Here is a 25,592-nt window from a genome sequence, read left to right on the forward strand (position 1 = left end):
ACCCTATGTTGCTATTCCTTCTGCTTCTGCTGAAGAAACCAAGGCTCTCCTAAAAAGGAAAGCCAGCTTTCAACTCCGAAACAATTCCATGCTAACTACATGGTCTCTTCCCTCTAACAATAGCCATACAAAAACAAGTATAGGACCATGCACTTGGTTTGGAATTTCTTGCAATATTGATGGGGAGCATCATGAGATTGAACCTCACAAATTCAAGTGTAAAAGTTACGCTTTATGCTTACCCATTCTCGTCTCTCCCCAATCTTGCATATATTGATCTTAGGATGAATGAACTTTTCGGTATCATCCCACCTCAAATTGGTAACCTCTCCAAGCTCATCTATCTTAGAATTGTCCATCAATCAGTTTTCGGGAGCAATCCCTCCAGATATTGGCCTGCTGACAAATCTTGAGTTCCTCCACCTCTTTGAAAACAAGTTAAATGGCTCAATTCCTCAAGAAATAGGCCAGCTAAAGTCTCTTTATGAGCTTGATTTGTATATGAACAATCTTGATGGCTCCATTCCTGCTTCTTTGGGCAGTTTGAGCAACTTGGCTATTTTATATCTTTATGGCAATGAGCTTTGTGGTTCCATTCCCCCAGAAATGGGAGATCTCTCCAATCTTGTTGAGCTCGACATGGATACGAACTTTCTAATGGGCCCCATCCCTTCAACTTTCAAGAATTTGCGAAAGCTAAAAGTGCTGTATGTGTTCAACAATCTACTATCTGGTCCCATCCCCCCAGAGATAGGTAACCTGAAATTGCTTCAATCTCTAAGGTTTCATGCAAACAATCTTTCTGGCACAATTCCCGGATCATTTGGTGATCTAACCTCACTCACTCTTCTACATCTCTATGCCAATCAACTCTCCAGTTGCATTCCTAAAGAATTAACAGCAGTGTCTTTAGAGATGCTCCCATAGAGTTACTACAAGGGAACAAACGCTTGAGTGGCAATGTTACTGGATTGCAACCTTGCAAAGAAGGTTCCATGCGAACAAACATATTCCAAAAAGAAACCACAAATTCATTCTTATAGTCGTATTTCTCCTTGTTGGGCCATTTTTACTTCTTGGTGCATTCATCGGACTTTTCCTTGTATACATAAGAAGAAAAGGAAATGCACAAGTCAAACAGGGCAAAGTGCAGGATAAAGATGTTTTTTCAATTCTGTCTCATGATGGGAGAACAACGTATGATGAAATCTTAAAAGCCACCAATGATTTTGATGCCACATACTGCATTGGAAAAGGTGGACATGGAACTGTCTACATAGCAGAGCTGCGATCAGGCAATATAGTAGCTGTGAAGAAACTTCACCAGTTTTCTGAGATGGGAGATGTTAAAGGTTTTAGAAATGAGGTAATGGCATTGACAAAATTAAGACACCGGAACATTGTAAAACTTTATGGTTTCTGTTCACATGCTTGACACAAATTTTTAGTTTACGAGTACCTTGAAAGGGGTAGCTTGGCCACAAACTTGAGCAAAGATGAAGTGGCTCAAGAACTGGATTGGCATAAAAGGGTTAATATAATTAAGGGCGTGGCTCATGCTTTGTCTTACATGCACCATGATTGCTCACCACTAGTTGTTCATGGAGACATATCAAGTAGCAACGTTTTGTTGGATTCAAATTATGTAACGACCTGAACCTGAAGGTTCGAATCGCTAACCGGGTCCTTACACGAACCTGAGGTCAATTAAAGGCACTACCGTCATTTTCTATGTCAATACATAATATACGTGTAATCCCAGGGTTTATAAAATAATAATAATAATAATAAATAAATAATAATTAAATGAGATCATAGCTACAAAGTATGTCAAAATGGTCCACTAACCCATCGAACCCTGTGGAGTAGCGTCGTTCGCCACTTCTTTTCCATATCCTGAAAAATATTAAATATAAGGGGTGAGCAAAGTACTCAGTAGGTGGTGCCTAAGACAGACCTCTTATGACCCCTTGAATCCACATATAGAATCGAAATCAAGATAACGGGATCATACTATACCAATGATATAATCCATAACCACAACTTCCAATATAACCACAAATGTCATCCAAGTTACAAATATACTATATATGCCGATGAAGTGCAATGCCATGCTCATGTTGCTCCCCATTTCCAAAACATTACCATTTCAACTTCTAAACCGTTAGTGCAATCCGACCCAAAGCACCTCCGAGGCGTCATGAAGAGAGGGTTGGCTAGCTATCCACGACCATAAGGCACCTCCAAGATGTCGCATCCGGCCTAGTTAACTCAACCACACTCCCTTTTAGACTACACTAACACCGCAGATTACTAAGAGCATCCTGGGTGTCCGGTTTTCAGAAACATTTTTCAAAAACAATTTTCTCAAAACGATTTCATTTGCTTCAAAAAAAAAAAAAAAAAAAAAAAAAAACTTTTCCCTTTCTCTTTCTTTCCCAATGGATGCATGAATGTGTCATGCTTCTAAACACAATTCAACTAATGGATTTCACCCATGCTTTCCATAATAAATTTCAAAATACGTAAGTCATACTTTCATTCAACATTGATTTGACATAGTAAACATACAAGGCACAAATTCTACTCCGCATAGGCATGCTTATAAACAAAACATCAACTAACACGTGATCACATTTCTCATATACATCATTTAAGCATGCTTTCTCCTCAAACAACAATTAACACATAACCACATATCACGCGTATAACAATTAAATCACCTTTGCAAGAATTCACAAAATTTAGGCATGCTTTACAACAATTAATGAAAGATAATTCACTAAAATCCAAGAAAATGTGAATTAGAAACCCCTACCTCAAGAATTGCAAAAACCCCCAATTTTGTGCCCTAGATTTTGAAATTCCATAGTGTACCAAACGAAGAATTGCTTCGATCAAACCGTAGATCTCGACGTGCTTTTTGTTTTGCCGCAAACGGCTCCCACAAATTCCAAAAGATGAGAGAGTAATTAAGATTTGAAATTGAAGTGTAGAGAAAAAGAAAAAAGAGAATGAGAGGTGGAGAGACGGCTTTACGGGAGAGAGAGAAGTGAGGCCATCTAATGGCCTTTTGGCCACAAAAAGAAGATAAGTGGTGGTGGGTCCCACCACCAAAAAATCTAACCCTTTTTTTTTTTATTTTTTTAAACATCATAACCATTATAATCTGCCCTCCTTAAAAGATTTCGTCCTCGAAATCTACTCTCCTTAAAGAAAGAGGCTCGCAGCCACATATTTTTCCAAGAAACACCTCACCAGACCGCAGGATTGTGAGCTCACAACCTTATTGCCTCTGACATCGAACGTCAATAGGCAATCACACCAACACAAACGCATCACCCTATGTGGGTACTCATTACTCACGACATCAGAACACGAGACCAACTAGGCCCAACATCCGACTCTCAACAGACATCAGTCCACTCTACACTGTTATGCAAGACTCCAAAGCTTGAAAGAAGAATGGTTTCTAGACTACCGAACATGACAATATCCAATCTCAACTCCTCCCTAAATGGACACACAAAACTCCAGAGAAAGAACCTCGTCCATCTCACAATCAAGCTCAACTCAATCCACACATCTCTATCAAACTAATACTCGCCATCTAACACACAGCTACACCATCACATATCAGTACAAGTGATCACCAACTACACCATACAACAATCATTACACTTAACAACCTCAAGATAACTGAATAATGAATCTCCCAACAATTACATAATTATGAGTCACCAAAACAATAAAACAAATTATCCTGCACCCAAGTCACAAATCCTCAAAACAAGATCTTCAATAATCAATGAACATACCGCAAACCTTTTATCGGACACTTAGTCCTACCTATCATACCCTGTCACGCGAGATAAACCACCCGAATCCACACTGTTGCACCGACACAACGTGTAATACCGTGTTCTCACTGTCACTAATAAGTCGAAACAATCATTGACCTTTAACCCAACATCATGTTAAAAAGGAACTGATTCAAGAGAAATGGTTGGGCAGGCCATTCTCATCATCGATCCGATCTCAACACAGACATCGCTCTTGTCCTCAGGTCTAAGCCTCAGATACAATCTCATATATAGTCCACAAAACAATTATGAAATCCACTCACTATCCATCTATCGCTCTACGTAACCTCAACAACTATGCAGTCACATACCAGCTCTAAAAATCTCAATCATGCCTTAATCACACAATCATAATAAGCTAAAAACAATACGACGCCAAATACCATAATCTTCAATTAGCACAAAAGATCTCTAATTTCCTCATAACACTCATACCAGGCAGACAACTCTATAACATCATTCAGTTTAATTCCTACTTCCTCAGAATACACAATACGACCATCTCATGCCCAAAACTACAAAACCAAAGTCAATCATTTTCATTATTTTCAACAGAGTCCCACATTTACTTCTAGCTGCTTAACACTCAAATAATACCAACACTTGTCCTCAAGACACTGCTCGAATCAAACACCTATAAAAACATCCGAATACATGACTCACACTAGATCACCTAATCATTCTTAAACTGTTGTTCTCAACACATTCCCTAACCATCACCGCGAGTACCAGATACTGGAACCACACTTTCCCTATTCGGCAATCTGTACACATTCCACCAGTCAAAACCACACCCAAAATAAGTACTACAAAAATCAAATACCCCACCTCCCTCCATGGAAGTGAGTCGACCCATTCAACCAAGACCTTACCGGTGAATGCTAACAACATAATAAACCACACACAGGTCCGTCCACCCACGGACTTGCACAACCCTTAAATGGAGAACAAGGCTCACGACAAACGACGCCCTTGCCAGGAATAAAATAAACAAAAAGGGTAACAAACCTCGCTCTCATAAAAGACTGGCGACTTACACCTAAATGCACCCGATAAGCTGTCACACGCTACTTATCATGTAACGACCCTAAACCTAAAACTAATTATAAAAAAAAAAATTTCGGCATGACCTTTGCTAAAAAGGGGCCTACAACAACTTGTTCAAATAAAAAAAATGCAATGGCCCTTCCTGGCCCTTCAGAATTTATCTAACCTTTTCGAATTCACGGCAAAATGTACCACATTACACATATATAACCATTACTAATTTCTCAAAGACATAACATCAACCTCTCACTCAACTTAAGCATTTTCATAGTCTCAATTTACATCCAAAAATAGTTAAGTATCTTAGTTATGTTACCTGGCCATGATTACAAAAAAATAAATACTCTTTTCTATAATTTGAGACTTTACAAAGATTAGCTAAAACACAAAAGGTAACAAAATAGATCTTTAGTCCTTCTCATGCTTGAGAGGGATCGACATCTACTATTTCCTTTCCCGGCCTTGAAAAAAAAAATGTTAAATAAAATGGGTTGAGCATAAAGCTCAGTAGGTGGCACCTAAGACACACCTCTTGTAGCCTCGTGAATCCAAACAAATAATAGAACAATAGGGATGGGATCATGTTAAGCCGGGAAAATACAACATAAATTCCAAGTTCAAAATTAACAAATTTCCATGCCATAAATGCAATGCTATGCATGTCACTCCCCATTTTTCAATTTACTTCAAAAACTTCACTTTTCAAACCGTTAATGTAACCCGTCCCTCGGTACCCCCTTGGCGATGTGAGAGAAGGATTGGCCACCGTCCCTGACCCTTGGTAACCCCGCAGCTTCATTTGGGGCCTAGTTGGCTCAACCACGCTAGGGCAATCTCCCTAGTTCCCTCTAGGCTACATTAACGCTACGAACCCTCGGTACCCCCTCGGCGTCCGGGTTTTCACAAAATCCTTTTCTCAAACAGGTTTCCCAAAATCCCTTTTTCATTTGTTCAAAACCATTTCCCTTCATTCATGCCCCACAATATGCATGTATGTCTCATGTATGCAATACTAGGGCAATGAGGAATTTCCATTCAACAGCATAATACAAACTTTACAAGAATCCTACGAAAATTTACTCATGCCTTCATATATTATCTCTAACAAATTATCAACACAATAAGCATAGAAAATCAATATTTAGACATGCTTTTCATACAAATCAACAAATACATGTAGCAACATGCTCCATAATACATAATTAGGTCATTTTATAAGATAATCAAATCAAATTAATCATGCTTCATCACAAAATCTCTAACAATTTAATAAGCATTCTAGGCATGAAAAATTAACACATTAAGCATGCTCTTTCATTTAATTCAATCAAATACACATATTCATATACTTCATATACACAATCAAGTCAATTTAAAGAGCAATTAACACAAATTATCATGCTAGAACACTAATCAAGTAAGATTAATTCACAAAGGTGCAAGATTGTAGGAATTAGGGACCCCTACCTCAAATCAAGCAAAACCCCCCAAAATGGGTCTCAAAACCGGAATCCCTAGAGTGCACTAAAACTAAAATTGCTTATATGGATGTGAAGATCTAGCCATGCTCTTCGAATTGCCGCAAACGGCTCTTAAAAATACCAAAAGTAGAGAGAGAAATCTAGGATTGAAGTTTGAAGAAGAAAAAGAAAAGAAAAGAAAAAAAAAACAGAAGCTTGAGAGAGAGTGAGAGAAGCCAGCGGGAGAGAAGAGAAAAATGAGAGACCAACTAGTGTTTTGTTAGCCTTAAGTTTGATATTGGTGGGTCCCACCATTTTCTTTTTATTTTCCTTTTTATTTTCTTTTTAATTTACACCACAGACATATATAAATACACATTAAATAATTCCACAACTTCATATAACACACTAAACAAAATAAATATGATGCAAATGGACCCAACTAAAATTCCAGTGAGCAACAATTCCGATAGCGGGTCCTACACGGGACAGTTTGGCCCGAAAAATGAAAAAATGCAAGAATGATCACCCTTACATTTCAAAGAGTCCTGGACTCAATGAAATGTCCCAAACAACTCTAGGACATAACCAGCACATTCCACAGTGTCCGGCACGCAAAACGACAAAAGACGAGAATGCCCTCAAAAAATTAGAAAATTCCAAAAATTGAAAAATGGCACAAAATTGGAAACATCACACATCATTTGTCCAACCGTGGACACCCAATCACACCTGAGATGGAATGAACTCCTTTCACACAAGGAGAAGAACCAACTAGAAACACATACGGGACCACGACCTCAAATCTAGGCGACCTCACCAAAAATGGACCGTCATATACTATGAACACCAAAACCTCGCATACTCTACATCATGATACCTATGCTAACCAAAACCAATCAGATAAAAGCATTAACGCTCACGGCATACCAACACTAAAAACAAGCACTACCCAACAGACACCGTATCCCGTTCTATCCGGAAACCGTCACCTCCAAATGACAACCTCTATACTATAAAACGACACTTTTACCACCTATTCCACTTTTACCCATCAAGGCGACACTCCCTCAAACACCATGCACATAAGACTTGTGACCTCAGTCACAGTAATTCATTGACTCGTCAAAAGAAAAAGGTGCCTATACTGCAACACCGCTCTCACTGGCTCTAAGATTAAGCTGCCCACCATTACCTCAGCTGATGCACAACCCCATTTACTACCTGATAACACACAACAAACAACTCACAATCTCAAATCCATCCTCGGATCATACCTTAAATCGTCCTGCTTATCAGCACTAAACACCATACCATAACACCTCTACCACCATTCTTCCAAACAACAATTCAAACTTATCATCCCATCAAACGATTCTTCCTCAAACATCCGTAAGATAATCACTACAGAAAAATAAACATTACTCTCGATACTCCCCACAATGACCACTTTTTACCACTAGAAAAAAATCTCCAAACGGCAATGCCATGTCGACAAATCCTCAAAACAAAAATAAACACAAAACCCAGAATGCTCAACACCTAACTGTCTCCTTGAAACCAGCAACGATGCAATCAATCACTAATGCCTAACCGACTACTTAAACCACTTTTTCTAAGCGATCCACTCATCTAAACAAGAATACCTCATATCCTAGGTTCAACATCACTGACTGGCCTCTTAGTCATTCCTCAGAACACCCATGGTCCCGACAAAAGTCAAATGGGGCTACCGACTAAACCTACGAGATCACCCTCATCCCAGTTTGTGACGTTTCCGATTTTTCAACATTTTTCTTTTTTTCAGAATTTTCATTGTCACAGGGGCATTTTCGCCTTTTCACGTTATGTGTACGGGATTATGGTTGGGTCCATTTGCATTTCATACATTTTAATTTATGTGGATTAAGTGGTGCATTTTTATGTATGTGGTGTAAATTGAAATTAAAAAGAAAAAGGGAAAAGAAAATAATTAGTGGTGGGACCCACCATTAAAACAAATTGGTTAGAGACCATTTTTGGTATCTCACACTCTCTCTCCCCGCTACCTCTTCCGTCTCTCTACCTTCACTCCATTTTTCCTTCTTCTTTGCTTCAAATCTTTGAGACTTGATAACTTCTTCAATTCTTGGAGTTTTCGAGTGACGTTTGAGTGAAACGAAGAGCACGATGAGCTTTACGCGCTAGTGTAAGCAATTTCAGCTTAGGTGCTTCCCTTGGATTTCAAAATTCTTAATCATTTTAAGGGTTTTGCTCAATTTGAGGTAGGGGCTTCCTAATTCACATTATTCATGCACCTTTGTGAGTTATTCTACTTGAATTGTGTTATAGCATGCTTATTAGTGTTAATTGTATCCTAAAATGTCTTGATTGTATATATGTGAATATGTGAAGACTTGTCTTGATTGTGCTATATGAGAAGCATGCTTATATAATGAGTTTTATGCCTATTGTATTGTTCACATGCTATGAATGGTGTATGAAAGCATGCCCTATTGTATTTTGTGATAATCCATTATTGTTTAAATATTAAAAGTATGAGAACATGCTTACTTGTGTTGTGTCAAATTCCTCATTTTCATAGTATTGAGATCATGAGACATGCATGTACAACATTGGGTTGCATGAAGGGAAGAAATTGTTTTTGAAATGAAAATAGGGAGTTTTGGGAAAGAATATTTTGATGAAAGTGTTTTGGAAAACCCGGTCGCTGCGGAGTCACCAACGGGCTGGAAGGTTAATGTAACCTAGAGGGAACTAGGGAGATTGCCCTAACTTGGTTGAGCTATCTGGGCCCCATAATGACGCTGCGGAGTCACCAAAGGTCAGGGACAGTAGCCAATCCTTCTCTCGGTGCTGCGGAGTCACCAAAGGGGGTTACATTAACAGTTTGAAGGTGATGATCCTGATTGTGAAAAAGGGGAACGGCATCGGCATGCATTGATCTTATTTTTTGTGTTGAGAATGATAACCATGTTGTATTTTTTTCTTTTCCTATGTTGAATGACCCCAACTCCTATTGGCCTATTCTTTGTTTTGGATTCACGGGGTCTCATGAGATGCATTTTAGGCGTCACCTACTGAGCAAATTGCTCACCCCACCATACTTATATTTTTTTCAGGTCATGGCAAAGAAATGGCGGATGAGATTCCTCCGCAAGCTTGAAAGTTGTTAGAAGATTTTTTTTTGCTATTTTGTATTTGGCCATTTCATGTGTAATTATAATTTTGGGAATGTAAATAATTTTGTATTCATAGCCATTGAGAAAATGTAATTAACTTTTAATTACACTAAATTCTCTAGTGTATTTTAGTGACATGTGGTAAATTATGTTAATAACGTCGTTGTTGTTATTGAATTTATTGTTGAAATGTATTAAAATTACACGTAAGTGTAGTGGCGTGGGTGTTTGAATTACCAATGTTGGTGTATCTAGGTTATCACTGGACAGTGGGAAGTGGAAGTGAAGATTTTCCAGAACCGATTGACGTATAGCTTCCCATACGTCGACCGATATCTTCGGGTTAATGTTGCATACATTCCAAAGCAGTCGACATATGGCATCCCATACGTCGACCGGTATCATGTCCCAAACCAGTCGACGTATGGCTTCCCATACGTTGACTGGTATCTTGGCAGTGGGTTTTCCCACTGTTCATACCCAAACCAGTCGACGTATGGTGTGGATACGTCGACCGATTTTTGTCTCTTAAGTAATATGTGTTTAGTTTCCCAAATTGCACTTTGGCACCCAAGTGAGGTTTCACGTAATTATTTTATGACCCAATAAAATGCCATAATTATATTTTTAACCCCCTAAAGGACTATATTGCCCCGAACCTTATTTCATTTACTATGTGATACAAGTTAATGACCGTTGTACCCTTGAGTCTCAATTTATTGAATTGTGGTAAATTACCATTTTGCCCTCTTCGGACTTTGATATTTAAATGTAACGTGAAATGACTGTATTACCCTTGGATGTTTTTGGGTCGGGTTAGAACCCGTTTAATGATCCGGATCCATGAGGAGATGGGTCGTTACACAGTCATTCTAATCATCAGTTTATCTCTTCGGATCCTCAAACACAAGCATTATCTCCTAATACTCTGGACACAAATTTGAAACACATCTCCAGTCCACAGTTTTCAAATGTTAGAACACAGTTTATTTGGTAACACATTACTTATTATCAATCACTTTATCCGTAAATGACCGAACACTTCAATGACTCCACACAACCTGCCTTATCGTACAATCCTGCACTACATAACTAAAACTGACTACTATACCTCACCTCAAGACTCTCTCGACAACCGTGCCAACGCATAATCCCGTTCATCAACCGAGCCATGTAATCAACTCATTGAGATTCAATTACTAGCAACATGCTCTTGCAACTCTCCAAAACAGGGATCACCCCTCGACAAACCAATCTCTAAAACAGTTTCTCACAACCCACGGACCGAATCACATCAAACAATCTATCACCCAATGCTAGCATGACTCCAATCAATCCTTACATCATCCTAGACCTACAGAGTCCAACAAGTCCCTATGACAGTCAAAATCAACACGCTTCCTCAGGTCGTACCAGAAGATACACCTCTACCTCCCGTAGATTTCATTCGTGACTTAAATGACCCCTGCCACACCTACCACGATCGGTTCGAGAAGAACCTCCGCACCAAACTGTGACCCAAGTCACTAACACCAACCTCCTAAAGTCATACCGAAACCCTTACTCACACACTTGACCTCCACGGTCACAGGAACCCATCCACCAATGCACGTGACTCACACACAACAAGGATACCATACTATGACATATGAACCCATCTTAAAGTCGCACTCTAAGCACCACACAAAATGCAACAAGAAGATCAAAATGACTACACACTGAATAGCTCAATCCACGAGCTAGAAGTCCAAGCCACTCGGTCGATAAGAACTGGCACCCAACAACCTTGGAGCAATCGAGCTCCTCACCTACTCAGGTCAAAACTCAAACAATTATCCCATGCTCAACCGCATATACATATAAGAATATAGTTATATATACAAGACATACATATGTATACATAATAACAGGGACATAACCCTTGACATGACTGTGTCCTATCATATAAGTTTTAAACAATGAGTCCATTAATTTATTATGCAAAATTAAACATCCCGTCCATCCTCATCATCATTTCCTATAATACCTACTTGAACAACCTGTGCTCAACTTTCTATCACATTACCATGCACCACTTACATGTCATAACCCACACTCACTACTTGCCATCATATTACGTATAATATGCTTTCAATCATTATCACATAAATATTCCACATACGTGGCCATATAACATATATTTTTAATATTTAATCAGGTAAGCATGTGAACACTTATCAAGAAAGTATGTCTTTCAAAACCATAAACATATAAGCAAGTAACAAGTAGGCATGCTGCTCAAAACAATAACCACTTTAACATGAAATACTTCCAAATCAACTCAAGTCCCATTTAGGTCAACCCTACTTGTCGTCCTTAGGTTTTCGAATCTCAAGCTCTGATACCAAATTTGTAACGACTTGAACCCGAGGGTCCGAATCGCTAATCGGGTCCATCCACGAACCCGAGGTCAACTAAGGGCAATATACGTGTAATCCCAAGGTTTATAAAATAACAATAATAATAATAAATAAATAATAATTAAATGAGATCATAGCTACAAAGTATGTCAAAATAGTCCACTAACCCATCGAACCCTGTGGAGGAGCGTCGTCTGACACTTCCTTTCCATGTCCTGAAAAATGTTAAATATAAGGGGTGAGCAAATTACTCATGTAATATTTCTGAGTTTTTCCATTTTCTATTTTTTTCTGGAATTTTTCGTTCATGCAAGGGTATTTTTGTCTTTTCACATTGTGCGAACTGACACCGTGGAGTGTGCCGGTTATATCCAAGAGTTGATTGGGGCATTTCATTGAGTCCAGGACTCTTTGAAATGCAAGGATGGTCATTTTTGTTTTTTTTTTTTTAGTTTTTCGGGCCGGATGGTCCCGTGTGGGACCGCTACCGAAATTGTTGCATATGGGTATTTTGATTGGGTCCATTTGCACCATATCTATTTTTATTTGTTGTGTTTTGAGTAATTGCAAATTACATGTGTAATTATGTGTGTGTGTCGTGTAAATTAAAAACAAAAAGGAAAAGGAAAAATAAAATAAAAATGGTGGGACCCACCAATATCAAACTTAATGTCACGAGACCATGTTTGGTCTCCATTCTCTCTTCTCCCCGTTGGTTTTCTCTCTCTGCTCTTTACTTTGTTTTTTCTTTTTCTTTTTCAATCAAAACTTTAGAGCTTGATTTCTCCCCAATCCTTGGAATTTTTAGAAGCCGTTTGCGGCAAATTGAGGCATGACAAGATCTTTAAGTTGATCGGAGCAATTTTGTGTTTGGTGTACTCTAGGAAAGTTGGGATTTAGGGTACAAATTGGGGCTTTTGACTTAGATTGAGGTAGGGGTCTCTAATTCCCATTTTTCTTGCACCTTTGTGAATTTTCTACTATAATCCATGTTAAGTATATTTAATTTGAGTTAATTATTATTTTTTTTTAAAATTGATTTACTTGGGTATGTGAAGCATGTTATTGGGTGCATTGTTGGATTTGTATAGAAAGCATGTTTAAATGTTAATTTTTTATACTTATTATGTTATTGAATTGGCTAGAAATGATATATGGAAGCTTAGGGAAATTTCCTTAGAATTACTTGTCATGCTTCATTATTGATTTCTATATGTTATTGTGTTGACAAAATTGCTAGAAATGATACATGGAAGCTTATGGAAGTTTTCTAAGAATTATTGTAAAGTATGCTTAATATGTTAATTTTTCCATGCTTATGATGCTTAATAAATTATTGAAAATTTTATGTGGAAGTATGTTAATTGTATGATAATAATTCTTTCCATTTCCATAGTATTAAAAAGACATGTGATATGCATTCATAGCATGGGCATGAAAAAGGGTACAATGATTTGATAAGAATGAAAAAGGGGATTTTGGAGAGAATTTAATGAAACGGTCTTGAGAAAATCCGGTTGCCGCGGAGTCACCAAAGGGCCGGTGTGCTAATATAGCTTAGAGGGAATTAGGGAGACCGTGTAAGGTTCCTGAATTTTGTCATTTTCCAATTTTTGGAATTTTCTAATTTTCGGGGGTATTTTTGTTTTTTTCTCGTTTTGCATGCCGGACATCGTGGGGTGTGTCGGGTGTGTCCGAGAGTCGGGTGAGACATTTCCTTGAGTTCAGGACTCTTGAAAATGCATTGGTTGCCATTTCGGCATTTTTTATTTATTATTATTCGTTTTTCAGGCCGGACGGTCTCGGGTGGGACCCGCTACCGGGGTTGTTGCGTACGGGGATTTTAGTTGAGCCCATTTGCATCTCATGCATTTTATTTAAAGGTGTTTTATATGGTATTTGTATGGTTGTGTGCATATATGTATAAGTTGTGGTAAAAAATTAAATGAAAAAGGTTTTTCATTAGTGGTGCGACCCACCACTAACACTTATGTATGGCTTAGAGACCATTTTGGTCTCTCACTTTCTCTCTCCCTGTAACCCCTCTCTTCCTCTCACTTTTCTTCTCCTTTTATCTTTCTTTTGATTTTTAATTTCAAAATTTGATTACTTCCTTAATTCTTGGAAATTTTGGGTGCCGTTTGCGGCAAATCGAAGAGCTCGGCGAGATCTTCAAGTTGATGTAAGCAATTACAACTTTGGTGCATCCTAGGAATTTCAAAAATTAGGGCTTTAATTTGAAGTTTTGGGGATTTTCATCTCCATTGAGGTAGGGGTGTTCTAATGCATGATTTCTTTTACTTTTGTGAGTTTTATAACTTGAATTGATGTCTAGCATGTTCAATTAGTATAAATTCTTGTAAAATTTGCTTAAATGATAGGTATGGACTATATGTGACTAATTGTTAGTTGTTTTATAGTATTTAAACATGCTTACATGAAGTTGAATCCATGTCTTATATGCTTGTTATGCAAAGTTGATGTTAAATGAGAACTTTAATTATATAGATTAAAAAATTGCTTTATATAGCCTGTGTAAGAGTTTTATGGTGGAATTGATGAATTTAAGTATAAAACATTCCATGCATTCATTGGGATAGAAAAAGGGGAAAAATGTCTTTAAAACAAGTGAAATTGTTTTGAGAAAAGTTTTCTAAAAGTGTTTGCGAAAACCCGGACGCCTAGGAGGCGCCTAGTGGTCTGTGGTGTTAGTGTAGTCTAGGGGGGAGTATGGTTGAGCTAACCAGGCCGGATGCGACGCCTTGGAGGTGCCTTGTGGTCGTAGATGGTTAGCCAATCCTCCTTTTGCGACGCCTTGGAGGTGCCTTGGGTCGGATTACACTAACGGTTTGAAAGTTGAAACGGAAATGTTTCATATATGGGGAGCGACATTTGCATGACATTGCACTTCATTAGAATATATGGTGTGTATGTGTTCGGGTGACCATTGTTATATACTTGTCACTGTAGTTGTTGTCATGTACCCCTATGCTATGATCCCGTTTTCTTTTATCTATTCCTTACGTGGATTCATAGGGTCATAAGAAGTGTGTATTAGACACTTTCTACTGAGTGTTTAGCTCACCCCATTATTTTAATATTTTCAGGTTAGGAAAAAGAAGTGGTGGACGACCATCCACCACAGCTTTAGCTTGGATTAGGAAAATGTATATTTTGCTACCTTTCGTATTAGGCCTCATTTTGTAAGGTGTTGACCTAAATGTACCATTTTGTAGCATGTGAAATATTCAGGTTCATTTTGTATATGGCCATTGGGGAAATGTAATTATGCTTATTTACACTAAATCATTTAGTGTATTTCATGTAATGTGTTGTAAATTATGTGAATATTGTTGTTGTTGTTAATGTATTAGATGTTAAAATGTATTTAAATGTGTATATGAGCGTAGTGGCGTGGGTGATTGGTTATCAATGTTGGTGTATTTCGGACAGTGAAAAAAATTTCAAGTTTGGATAACCCAGAACTGGTCGACGTAAAATTCCCACACGTCGACCGGATGACCTGAACCAATCGACATGAAATTCCCACACGTCGACCAGTATCATGGCAGTAGCTATTTCACTGTACATGACCTGAACCAGTCGACGTGTAGCCTCCCACACGTCGACCGGTATCTTGGCAGTGGGCAATGTCACTGTGCGTGACCCAAACCAGTTGACGTGTAATACGTACACGTCGACCGGTTCCTGTTCCATACATTTTTTGTTTAGTTTCCCTAATTATCCTTTTATTCAAAGTTACGAGTATTTATTTTAGGACCCAATAAAATTCAATAATTATTTTTTTATCACATAAAAGACTATATTGCCCCGAACTCTATCTTATTTATTAAGTGACATAAGTAAATGACCATTATGCCCTTTGAATCTCATACTATTAGATTTGTGGCAAGTGACCATTTTATCCTTGTTGGGTTTTAATATACAAATTTAACGTGAAAGGACCATATTACCCTTTGATGATTTTGGGTTGGATAAAGATCCGTTTAATGATCCAGACCAGTGGATTTGGGTCGTTACAGATTGCCCTAGCGTGGTTGAGCTATCTGGGCCCCAAATGACGCTGCGGAGGTACCAAAGGTCAGGGACAGTAGCCAATCCTTCTCTCGTGTCGCTGCGGAGTCACCAAAGGGCGGGTTATATTAACAGTTTGTGAAATGATGGAATTTTTTTGAAAATGGGGAGTGACCTGCATGACATTGCATTCATGGCGCAACATTATTTTGTTTTGGACTTGAAAATGTATATTGTATTTTTTCCCGACTTTGTATGACCCTGTTCTCTATTGTCCTATTCATTGTTTGGATTCATAGGGTTACAAGAGGTGGGTCTTAGGCGCTACCTACTGAGTAATTTGCTTACCCTATTACATTTAACATTTTTCAGGACAAGGATGGCAAGTGGCGGACGACGCTCCTCAACAGGGTTTGATGGGTTAGTAGACCGTTTTGACATACTTTGTAGCTATAATCTCATTTTATTATTTATTTATTATTACTTATTTTTTTATAAATCCGGAATGACACGTATAATATGTATTAACGTAGGAAAGAATGGTGTTGTCTCTAGTTGACCTCGGGTTCGGTTAAGGACCCGGCTAACGGTTCGGACCTACGGGTTCGGGTCGTTACAACTCAGTAGGTGGTGCCTAAGACACACCTCTTATAACCCCGTGAATCCACATATAGAATATAAATCAAGAGAATGGGATCATACTATACCGAGGATATAATCCATAACCACAACGTCCAATATAACCACAAATGTCAACCAAGTCACAAATATACTATATATGCCGATGAAGTACAATGCCATGCTCACGTCGTTACCCATTTCTGAAACATTACCATTTCAACTTCCAAACCGTTAGTGCAATCCGACCCAAGACACCTCCGAAGCGTCATGAAGAGAGGGTTGGTTAGCTATCCACGACCATAAGGCACCCCTAATACCGCGGACCACTAGGCGCCTCCTAGGCGTCTGGTTTTCATAAACACTTTTCAAAAAACAATTTTCTCAAAACGATTTCATTTGACTCAAAAAAAAAAAAAAAAAAAAAAAACTTTTCCCTTTCTCTTTCTTTCCGAATGGATGCATGAATGTTTCATGCTTCTAAACACAATTCAACTAATGAATTTCACCCATGCTTTCCATAATAGATTTCAAAATACGTAAGTCATACTTTCATTCAACATTGATTTGACATAGTAAACATACAAGGCACAAATTCTATTTCGCATAGGCATGCTTATACACAAAACATCAACTAACATATGATCACATTTCTCATATACATCATTTAAGCATGCTTTTTCCTCGAGCAACAATTAACACATAACCACATATCACGTGTATAACAATTAAATCACCTTTGTAAGAATTCACAAATTTAGGCATGCTTTATAACACTTAATGGAAGATAATTCACTAAAATCTAAGAAAATGTGAATTAAAAACCACTACTCAAGAATTGCAAAACCCTCCAATATTGTACCCTAGATTTTGAAATTCCACAGTGTACCAAACGAAGAATTACTCAGATCAAACCGTAGATCTCGACGTGCTCTTGGTTTTGCCGCAAATAGCTCCTATAAATTCCAAAAGATGAGAGAGTAATTAAGATTTGAAATTGAAGTGTAGAGAAAAAGAAAAAAGAGAATGAGAGGTAGAGAGAGAGCTTTAAGGGAGAGAAAGAAGTGAGACCATCTAATGGCCTTTTGGCCACAAAATGAAGATAAGTGGTGGTGGGTCCCACCACAAAAAATCTAACCTTTTTTTCTTTTTCTTTTTCTTTTTAATTTTTAATTTTTAATTTTTAATTTATATATATATATATATATATATATATCATAACCATTAAAGATTACGAGGCTCATGTTTCAGACTTTGGCACTGCTAAACTTCTGAAGTCAGACTCGCCGATTTGGAGTTCACTTGTGGGAACATATGGATATATTGCACCAGGTAAACATAGTTTATTGTTATCCTAATTATGTGTAATGTCTGTAAGTTATAAAGAAAAAGAGAAGAAAAAAAAAAAGGGTGGGACCCACAGCTTTTGTAAAGTGGTCATAAGACCATGTTTTTATTTTTTATTTTTTATTTTTTTTATTTTTTCATTTTTTCTTGTTCTCTGTTTTCTTCTCTCCTGCAGCCTCTCTATTCCTCTTTATTTTCTTTTACAACTTCAAATCTTAATTGCTCTCTCAATCCTTGGTAGATTTGAGAGCCGTTTGAGGCAAAACGACGAGCACGACGAGCTCTACGCGCTAGTACCAGAAATTGCAGCTTTTGGTCCTCTTTGGGAGCTCGAATTTAAGAACCCATTTCTAGGGATTTTGCTCATTTTGAGGTAGGGGCATCTTAATCCACTCATTTCTTGTTCTATTGTGAATTACACCTCCTTGTTGTATCAAACATGTTTAATCGGGAGTTAATTGTATATATGATTGTATGAATGATGTCTAGAGAATTTTCAAGAGCTTGATTATGACTTGTTTCATGTGTAAAATATGTTTAGACGTTGCTTTATCATGCCCATTATGTGTTAACATGCTGAAAATGACAAATGAGAACATGTTTATTTTGATTGTGCCAAATTTCCCATTGTCATAATATTGAGATTATATGTACATCCATGCACATGTCATTGGGATGCATGAAATAGGAGAATTTGTCTTGAAATGAAAATGGGGGAAATTTTGGGAGAAGAGTTTTGTCAAATAGTTTTGATAAACCTGGTCGTTGCGGGGTTACCAACGGGCCGGAGGTTAATATAGCCTAGAGGGGACTAGGGAGTCGCCCTAGCGTGGTTGAGCTATTCGGGCCCCTCGATGACGCTGTGAGGTTACCAAAGGTCTAGGGACGATAGCCAATCCTCCTCTCGTGTCTCGGCGGGGTTACCAAAGGGCGGGCTGTATTAACATTTGAAAGTGATGGTTTTGTGAATGAAAATGGGGAGTGACATTAGCATGCATTGCATTTCGTTGCACTGCATGGTTTATAATTGGAATTGACGTGCATATTGTTTTAATTCCTTATATTGCATGATCCCTATTTCCCATTGGCCTATGCTTTGTTTGGATTCACAAGGACACAAGAATTGTGTCTTAAGTGTCACTTACTGAGCTTTATGCTCACCCTACTACTTATATTATTTTTTTCAGGTCTTGGAAATGAACCGGTGGACGACAATCCACCTCAAGCTTGAAAGTTGGTAGAAGGTTGTTTGCTATTTTGTATTTTAACCATGTTATGTATATTCATAGTTGTGGAGATGTAACTAAGTTAGTATTCATGGCCTTGTAACTTAAGAACGAACTTATCTTTTGTTTGATGTAAATGAAACTAATGGAATTATGGTATATGTTTCCATGCAATTGTATCATGTAACGTTGTAAGACAGGGACTTTAAATCTTAACCATGTATTTTGGGACTGTAATTATGTTAATTTAGATTAATTGGTGTGTGGATGTTCCACTATGAGAGGAACTATGTTGAGGTATAATGAACGGATGAATGGGATGCTGGATGATTTTATATGTTTTGTGTATTGGGACAGGTTATTGAAGGCCCATTTTTAGGGGAGGTTATGCCGATTTTTTTTTAAATTTTGGCATCAGCTAGCGTCGTTACAAATTTGGTATCAGAGTGATGGTTCGAATACCATTAGGACGATGGGTAGAGGCTTACCTAGGGTTATCTGGGAAGTTATTTGCATTGTTATTTCCTTGTTTGGAAAAGTGTTTTGCTATTTGAAAAAGCGTGCTTAACTGCTTACTTGCTTACGTGCTTATGTGCTTATGTGCTTATATGCCTATATTAATGTGTTCATTGCATAATATTACATGCTAAATGTTTGTACAATATCTTTTCACGTTGGGTTGTTCACGGTTGGACCTTAGTGTTATCGTTATTGAATTGTTTCCTTTGTTTTATAGAACGATGTCACGGCGTGAGGAAATCAGGGAAGTTGGCCCTAGACCGACTAGGGGTGATGTTGGCGAGAGCTCCAACTCTAATCCGGAGGAGCTAAATGATGCGGACACACTTCTTAGGGACATGATTCCCTCGAGAGTTGTCCCCACAAGGAGGGATAATGGTGAAGCACCCGTAGAAGTGGGTGAAGGTTCTGTGGCACTGGAGTTGAATCGTTTGTTGCAAAATGTCGTGAGGGCAACGATTGTTGCTCAGTCACAGTCAGCACTACAACCTACAGTTCAAGTTGAGGTGACGCCAGCTCAAAAACGTCTCAAGATTATTAAAGGGTTTTCTCAGCTGATGCCGGTTATGTTTGAGGGCGGTGCAGATCCAATGATAGCAGATGACTACATGGAGCAAGTTGAAACTCAATTGATTTCAATGGATGTGACGGAGGATCATTTGAAGATTATCATAGCTATTTATAAGTTTGCTAAGGATACCAAATTATGGTGGAAGTCGGTTACGAGTCGGTACAAGGTGGAGGAGATGAGTTGGGACAAGTTTAAGGAATTGTTTTATGAAAAGTACTTTCCGCTTTCCAAAAGATGGGAGTTACAAGACCAGTTTCATAACCTTATCCAAGGGAGCATGTCAGTGGCAGAATATGAAAACAAGTTCACTTCACTTTCTCACTTTGCTCCAGAAATGGTGAGAGATGAAGTTAACAAGACTCGGAAGTTTGTTTCTAGTCTTAATGATCGGATGAGGCCGTTGATCACGACACAGTTCATCAAGGTATATTCTGAAGCAGTGGAGAGGGCTTTAATGTTAGAAGCGGATAATAGAGATAAGGATGCGAGAAGGGAGCAGTGGAAGCAGAAGAGGGGTGCAGGGCCATCCTCAGAAGGATCTTCTTGGAAGAAGAACAAGGGTGGTTCATTTCAGTTTTAGGGGCAACAATCTGCACGATCTGTTCCTACCATTCCTATGCCAGTTGGATCTGACAAGGGTGGAGTTGTTTGTTATCAATGTCAGCAGCCTGGGCATTACAAGTCCAGTTGTCCTATGAGATTGACTTCAGTTTCTTCAGCTCCAAAGGCTTGTTATGGGTGTAGCCAGCAGGGCCATTTGCTTCGGGACTATCCGAGTCAGGGAGCAGGCACTACTAGTGGCAGAGGGTCACGGTAGAGGCCGTCACAGTCGGCTACAGTTCAATCAGGTTTCAGACCACTGCCACCACCACAGCCTGCCTTATCTTCTTAGGGTTCACGACCAGCTAGGAGGGATACTCCTACTGTGTCAGCACAACAGTCTGGTGTTCAGATTAGTAGTTCACAGGTACAGGCACCGCAGAGGCGTCTTTGCTCTTGCACCGACTGATACATCTCCTGGATCTTCAATTTTCCGAGGTATATTTCCAATGTTTGGTTCTTGGGCCCGTGTTTTTTTTGATTCTGGTGTATCTCATTCTTTCATTTCATCATCATTTGCACTTGCATCGTGGTTAGAGGTCAGTTTTATGGATCGGGAGTTGTGTGTTGATACATCAGTTGGAGTTTCAGTGTCTTTGAGCCGAGTCGTGACGGACTGTTCCATTGTGATAGCCGGGTGGACTTTTGTGTTTGACCTTATCCTCCTGGAGATGACTAGCTTTAATGTCATTCTCGGGATGGATTGGTTAGCTTCCTTTCATGCCACGATCGACTGTTTCAGAGGAAGGGTTACAGTTTGTACTCCCGAGGGAGACTGTTTCTTTTTCGTGGGAGATCGGAGTGATTCCCACATTTCATCGTTTTATGGAATTCATGGACAGAGTCGTGGTGATTACTTTTTGGCTAGCCTTATAGCTGAAGAGGATGATGTTGTGGAAGAATATTATCCTGCAGTTGTTCGTGATTTTTTGGATGTGTTTCCGGAGGATTTGATAGAGTTGCCTCCACACTGAGAAGTGGAGTTCTCTATTGAGTTAATGCCAGGTACCGCGCTGATTTCTATGGCACCGTATCGTATGGCACCAGTTGAATTGGAGGAATTAAAAAGACAGATTGATGATTTGAGGATGAAAAGTTTCATCTGACCGAGTGTGTCATCATGGGGCGTACCGGTCTTGTTTACTAAGAAGAAAGATGGTTCTTTGAGGTTGTGCATCGATTATCGGAAGTTGAATCGTGCCACCATCAAGAACAAGTATCCTTTGCCAAGGATAGATGATTTATTTGATCAGTTGAGGGGAGCCAGTTGTTTCTCCAAGATTGACTTGAGGTCTGGCTATTATTAGTTGCGGGTTAGGGATGAGGATATCCTGAAGATAGTATTCCGTACACGGTATGGACACTATGAGTTCCTTGTTATACCTTTTAGCTTGACTAATGCTCCAGCGGCATTCATGGACTTAATGAACCGCGTCTTTCACGATTACTTGGACCAGTTTGTGGTAGTTTTCGTGGATGACATTCTTGTGTATTCACAATCTCGGGAGGAGCACGAGATCCATTTAAGTATTGTTTTACAAATTTTACGGGAGCACCGGTTGTATGCCAAATATGAGAAATGTGAATTTTGGCTACAAGAGGTGAAGTTTTTGGGACATGTTGTTTCAGAAGGCGGAGTGTCAGTTGATCCATCAAAGGTTGAAGCTGCTTTGAATTGGGAGCAACCCAAGAATATGTTTGAGATCCGTAGTTTTCTTGGTCTAGCGGGTTACGACCGGAGATTTGTGAAAGATTTCTTCCGTTTAGCAGCGTCTATGACCCGAAAAACCCGGAAAGGGATTAAGTTTGCATGGAATGAAGCCTGTGAGTTATCTTTCCAGGAATTGAAGATATGATTAACTATGGCTCCAGTGTTGGTGATACCTGAGCGTGGCTTGGGTTATGTGATCTATTGTGATGCTTCACGTGATGGTTTAGGGTGTGTGTTGATGCAGAATGGTAGAGTAGTGGCTTATGGGTCTCGACAGTTGAAGACTCATGAGTACAACTACCCTACTCATGATTTGGAGTTGGCGGCAGTTGTGTTTGCTTTGAAGTATTGGAGACACTACTTGTATGGTGAGAGATTCGAGGTGTACTCGGATTATAAAAGTCTCAAGTACCTTTTCTCCCAAAAGGACTTGAACAATAGACAGAGAAGATGGGTTGAATTCTTGGAAGATTATAATTTTGACTTGCAGTATCATCCGGGCAAGGCAAATGTGGTAGCAGATGCCTTGAGCCGAAAATCTCGTGGAACTTTGGCCTGTCTGGCTATTCGGAAGTGGAAGATGCTTAAGGATTTGGCAGAGATGGAATTGTATTGTTTTGATGACGATGTTGACAGCGAGCTGGCATTCTTGTTTAGTCTTGTGGCTCCTCCTACTCTTGTTGTACGAGTGAATGAGTCACAGAGACAGAACCCAGATTTAGATGCCATTCATGCTTTGATCTCTAGTGGTGAGACAGTGAAAGATTGGGCCTTGTATGCAGATGGGGGTCTACGGTTCAGGGGTTTGTTGGTGGTTCCTACGGTTTGTCGTGAGGACGTCTTACGGGAGTTTCACACTTCCCATTTTGCAGTTCATCGAGGTGGTACCAAGATGTTTCATAATTTGAGACGTCAGTATTGGTGAAACGGGATGAAGAAAGATGTTGCACAGTTTGTGGCTAGATGCCTCACCTGTCAGCAGGTGAAGACTGAGCATCAAAAACCAGCTGGTTTATTGCAACCATTGCCTGTAGCGCAGTGGAAATAAGAGCATATTGCTATGGATTTTGTGACAGGTCTTCCAAGGTCACGAAGGGGCAATGAGTCCGTATGGGTCATCATTGACAGATTGACCAAAACGGCTCACTTTTTGCCTATTAAGGCAACAGATGATGCAGAGAAGCTTGATGTTCTTTATGTGAATGAGATTGTAAGGTTACATGGAGTTCCAGTAACCATTACGTCAGATAGGGATGCTAAGTTCACTTCGAAGTTCTGAGAAGGACTTCAAGCAGCGTTTGGCTCAGCGTTGCATCTAAGTACGGCATTCCATCCACAGACTGATGGTCAGTCAGAGCGTACTATCCAGATTTTGGAGGATATGCTCTGGGCATGTGTGCTTGACTTGGGTGATAGTTGGGAGGATCACCTTCCACTTATTGAATTTGCCTACAATAACAGTTATCAGGCGAGCATTCAGATGGCTCCATTTGAGGTGTTGTATGGTAGACCTTGTAGGTCTCCTGTTTGTTGGACTGAGGTAGGCGAGACAGCCTCCTTAGGACCTGACATTGTACTCGAGACTACTGAGAAGATTAAGTTGATAAGACAGAGGTTACTTACAGCTTAGAGCCGACAGAAGAGTTATACGGATAAGCGGAGACGGTCGTTATCCTTTGAGGTGGAAGACCACGTTTTTCTTCGGGTTTCTTCACGGAAGGGATTGAGGATTGATGAGATTCGGGAAAAGTGGTAAGTTGTCGCCACGATTCATTGGACCATTTGAGATTTTGGACCGTGTAGGAGAGGTTGCCTACAGACTTGCTTTGCCACCACAGTTGAATAGGGTTCACAATGTTTTCCATGTATCGATGTTATGGAAGTACGAGCCAGATCTATCTCACATTTTGAGTTGGGTTGATGTAGACATTGATGAGGATGTTTCCTATGAGGAAGGACTAGTTCAAATTCTTGACACACAACAAAAGGTGTTGAGGAACAAGACGATACCAATGGTGAAAGTCATTTGGAGACACCACGGAGTCGAGGAGGCTACTTGGGAGCTCGAACAGGAGGTTCGCTCCAAGTATCCAGAGTTGTTTTCTTCTCCAGGTATGTCTAGATTTCAGGGACGAAATTTTTTAAAGTTGGGGAGAATGTAATGTCTGTAAGTTATAAAGAAAAAGAGAAAAAAAAAAAAAGGTGGGACCCAAAGCTTTTGTAAAGTGGTCATAAGACCACATTTTTTTTTTTTTTTTTCATTTTTTCTTGTTCTCTGTTTTCTTCTCTCCTGCAGCCTCTCTGTTCCTCTTTATTTTCTTTTTTCTTTTTTTCTTTTATAACTTCAAATCTTGATTGCTCTCTCAATCCTTGGTAGATTTGAGAGCCGTTTGAGGCAAAACGACGAGCACGACGAGCTCTACGTGCTAGTACCAGAAATTTCAACTTTTGGTCCTCTTTGGGAGCTCGAATTTAAGAATCCATTTCTAGGGATTTTGCTCATTTTGAGGTAGGGGCATCTTAATCCACTCCTTTCTTGTTCTATTGTGAATTACACGTCCTTGTTGTGTCAAACATGTTTAATTGGGAGTTAATTGTATCTATGATTGTGTGAATGATGTCTAGAGAATTTTCAAGAGCTTGATTATGACTTGTTTCATATGCAAAATATGTTTAGATGTTGCTTTATCATGCCCACTATGTGTTAACATGCTAAAAATGACAAATGAGAACATGTTTATTTAGATTGTACCAAATTTCCCATTGTCATAATATTGAGATTATATGTACATCCATGCACATGTCATTGGGATGCATGAAATGGGAGAATTTGTCTTGAAATGCAAATGGGGGAAATTTTGGGAGAAGAGTTTTATCAAATAGTTTTGATAAACCCGGTCGTTGCGGGGTTACCAACGGGCTGGAGGTCAATATAGCCTAGAGGGGACTAGGGAGTCGCCCTAGCGTGGTTGAGCTATTCGGGCCCCTTGATGACGCTGCGGGGTTACCAAAGG

General features: G+C 39.2%; 1 protein-coding gene across 1 annotated transcript; it reads left to right on the plus strand.

Annotated features, from left to right (window-relative positions):
• Window positions 1–288: 288 nt before the first annotated feature.
• LOC132277717 (MDIS1-interacting receptor like kinase 2-like) lies at window positions 289–20,847 on the plus strand. Its single transcript, XM_059779560.1, has 5 exons — window positions 289–754; window positions 1,044–1,352; window positions 1,449–1,645; window positions 20,167–20,433; window positions 20,683–20,847. The coding sequence occupies exons 1-5, from the start codon at window positions 289–291 to the stop codon at window positions 20,845–20,847; spliced, it is 1,404 nt and encodes a 467-aa protein (XP_059635543.1).
• The last annotated feature ends 4,745 nt before the right edge of the window (window positions 20,848–25,592 follow it).

Source organism: Cornus florida, unplaced genomic scaffold, assembly GCF_030987335.1.
Source record: "Cornus florida cultivar Cherokee Brave unplaced genomic scaffold, ASM3098733v1 CherokeeBrave_3.0.0_Hap2_Chr10, whole genome shotgun sequence".
Lineage (NCBI taxonomy): Eukaryota > Viridiplantae > Streptophyta > Magnoliopsida > Cornales > Cornaceae > Cornus > Cornus florida.

Bases quoted from the DNA above. Each gene is read 5' to 3' on its own strand.
- LOC132277717 (XM_059779560.1), top strand. From the start codon at position 289: ATGAACTTTTCGGTATCATCCCACCTCAAATTGGTAACCTCTCCAAGC. The intron at 1,646-20,166 runs GTAACGACCTGA...ATTGTTGCTCAG, and splicing joins TTTTGTTGGATTCAAATTAT to TCACAGTCAGCACTACAACC. The intron at 20,434-20,682 runs GTGGAGGAGATG...ATCACGACACAG, and splicing joins CGGTTACGAGTCGGTACAAG to TTCATCAAGGTATATTCTGA.